This window comes from Blastomyces gilchristii (assembly GCF_000003855.2).
Source record: "Blastomyces gilchristii SLH14081 genomic scaffold supercont1.1, whole genome shotgun sequence".
Classification (NCBI taxonomy): Eukaryota; Fungi; Ascomycota; class Eurotiomycetes; order Onygenales; family Ajellomycetaceae; genus Blastomyces; species Blastomyces gilchristii.
In genome coordinates, this window is record NW_003101682.1 from 6187994 (window position 1) to 6189625 (window position 1632).

Genomic DNA, 1632 nt, shown 5'->3' on the forward strand with positions numbered 1-1632 from the left:
ACTGTAGCTGTTTCTGTATATCTCTGAAAGCTGTTAATATTTTCTTTGTCTCTTTATATTTGATAAGTCAGTAATATATTTCAATGCACTTCTTCTTTCATCATCATCATCATCATCATTATCACTATCATTATCATCATTATTATCATTATCATCATCATCATCATCATTACTATCATTATCATCATTACTATCATTATCATTATCATCATTATCATATCATTTCTGGCCGTCTCTTCTGCCTTCACTCTTCTTCAACACTCACTGAAATCAATCATGTCATTCCTCTTCAAATATTCTGCAGTCCTGTGGATCATCAAGGTGTGTGAGTGCTGTCATAGATTAAAGAGAGAGGAGAAGAAGATGTTTAAGTAAGAGAAGACTAATCACAAGGCATGTTATAATGCCTTGAAGAGGCTCTGCAAGAAAGCAGAATAATAACAATTTTAAGTAATACTTCTGATAGATTTAGACTGAACTAAGTATAGAAATAATACAGATGATACTGCTCATGAGAGATTGAAAAAGAAGATAGTGAAGAGTCTCATACAGCAGTGATGAGATCAGGAGAAGTTCTGAGAATGATTTGAGTTCAAGATAAAGAGAGAGAGAGAGAAGAAGAGTGTTACTGTAAATAAGTGATGATAGAAGAAGATTGAGAGAGTATTGAAGTAGAAGATAAAGAAGTCAAAACTGATAAGTTTTTTATTTATTGAGAGATAATGATTTTTGATAACACTTCTGTTCTCTAATTGATTAGCAGGAGCTGACAGAGAAGAAGGGGATTGAGACCTTGTTCAGGTCTCAAATACACTCCATGATTCAGGACATTGAGGAGGCAGCCCTGCTCTCTGAGCATGTCAATCTGCTTGTCACTGAGGTGGAACCTGAGACAGCAGACCAGGAAATGCGGGATTTTGAGGCACAGATTGACCTGGCTGAGAGAGAGCAGTGAGAACCCTTCTCTGAGAAGACAGTGAAGAGAGATTTTGAGATAGTTATCATCTCAGATGAGGAGAAGAAGAAGAAGAAGAAGAAGAAGAAGAAGAAGAATGAGAAGTGAATTATGAAGAATGATAAGAAGAATGAGAAAGAGAAGAAGTAGATTTTTTTCTTTTTATATTAGTTAGTTATAAGTTTAAGTTTTTAATTATTAATAATTAAAATTGATTTTGAGTTTTCAAAAATTATTGTACAAGTTATAATCAAGTCAGGAATGATATATATATATATATATATTTAACTATCATGATTCACAAATCACTATAATGTATAAGTATCAACATTTTTTCAACATTGATATTCATAATATTAATATATTTTTAATGATATCATCTGATAATGTAATTTGATAACACTCTCTTTCATAATATTAATATATTTCAAGAAATATGACAGAGATTAATCAAGATTGTTTATTTACTTTTATACATCAATGATATTCAATCTGAGTTAGTACTAAAATTATAACTAAGCTAAGAAACAAGATTATTTTCTCTTATATTAATTCTTCTTACACACATCAGTGATCAGTTATTGAAAATAAATTATTATCTTTCATAAATTATTATCATATCTTCTGAATTCACTTCTTTTACTTCTTTTACTTCTATTGAAGATCTACAAACTTTT

At 30.3% G+C, this 1632-nt stretch overlaps 1 protein-coding gene across 1 annotated transcript; it reads left to right on the forward strand.

Moving 5' to 3' along the window:
* Positions 1-276: 276 nt before the first annotated feature.
* BDBG_16164 (uncharacterized protein) lies at positions 277-955 on the forward strand (the record flags this gene model as incomplete). The annotated part of the gene is made up of 2 exons (XM_031724167.1): positions 277-321; positions 761-955. 2 exons carry the CDS (start codon positions 277-279, stop codon positions 953-955), a joined length of 240 nt encoding a protein of 79 aa, XP_031575946.1.
* Positions 956-1632: the final 677 nt, after the last annotated feature.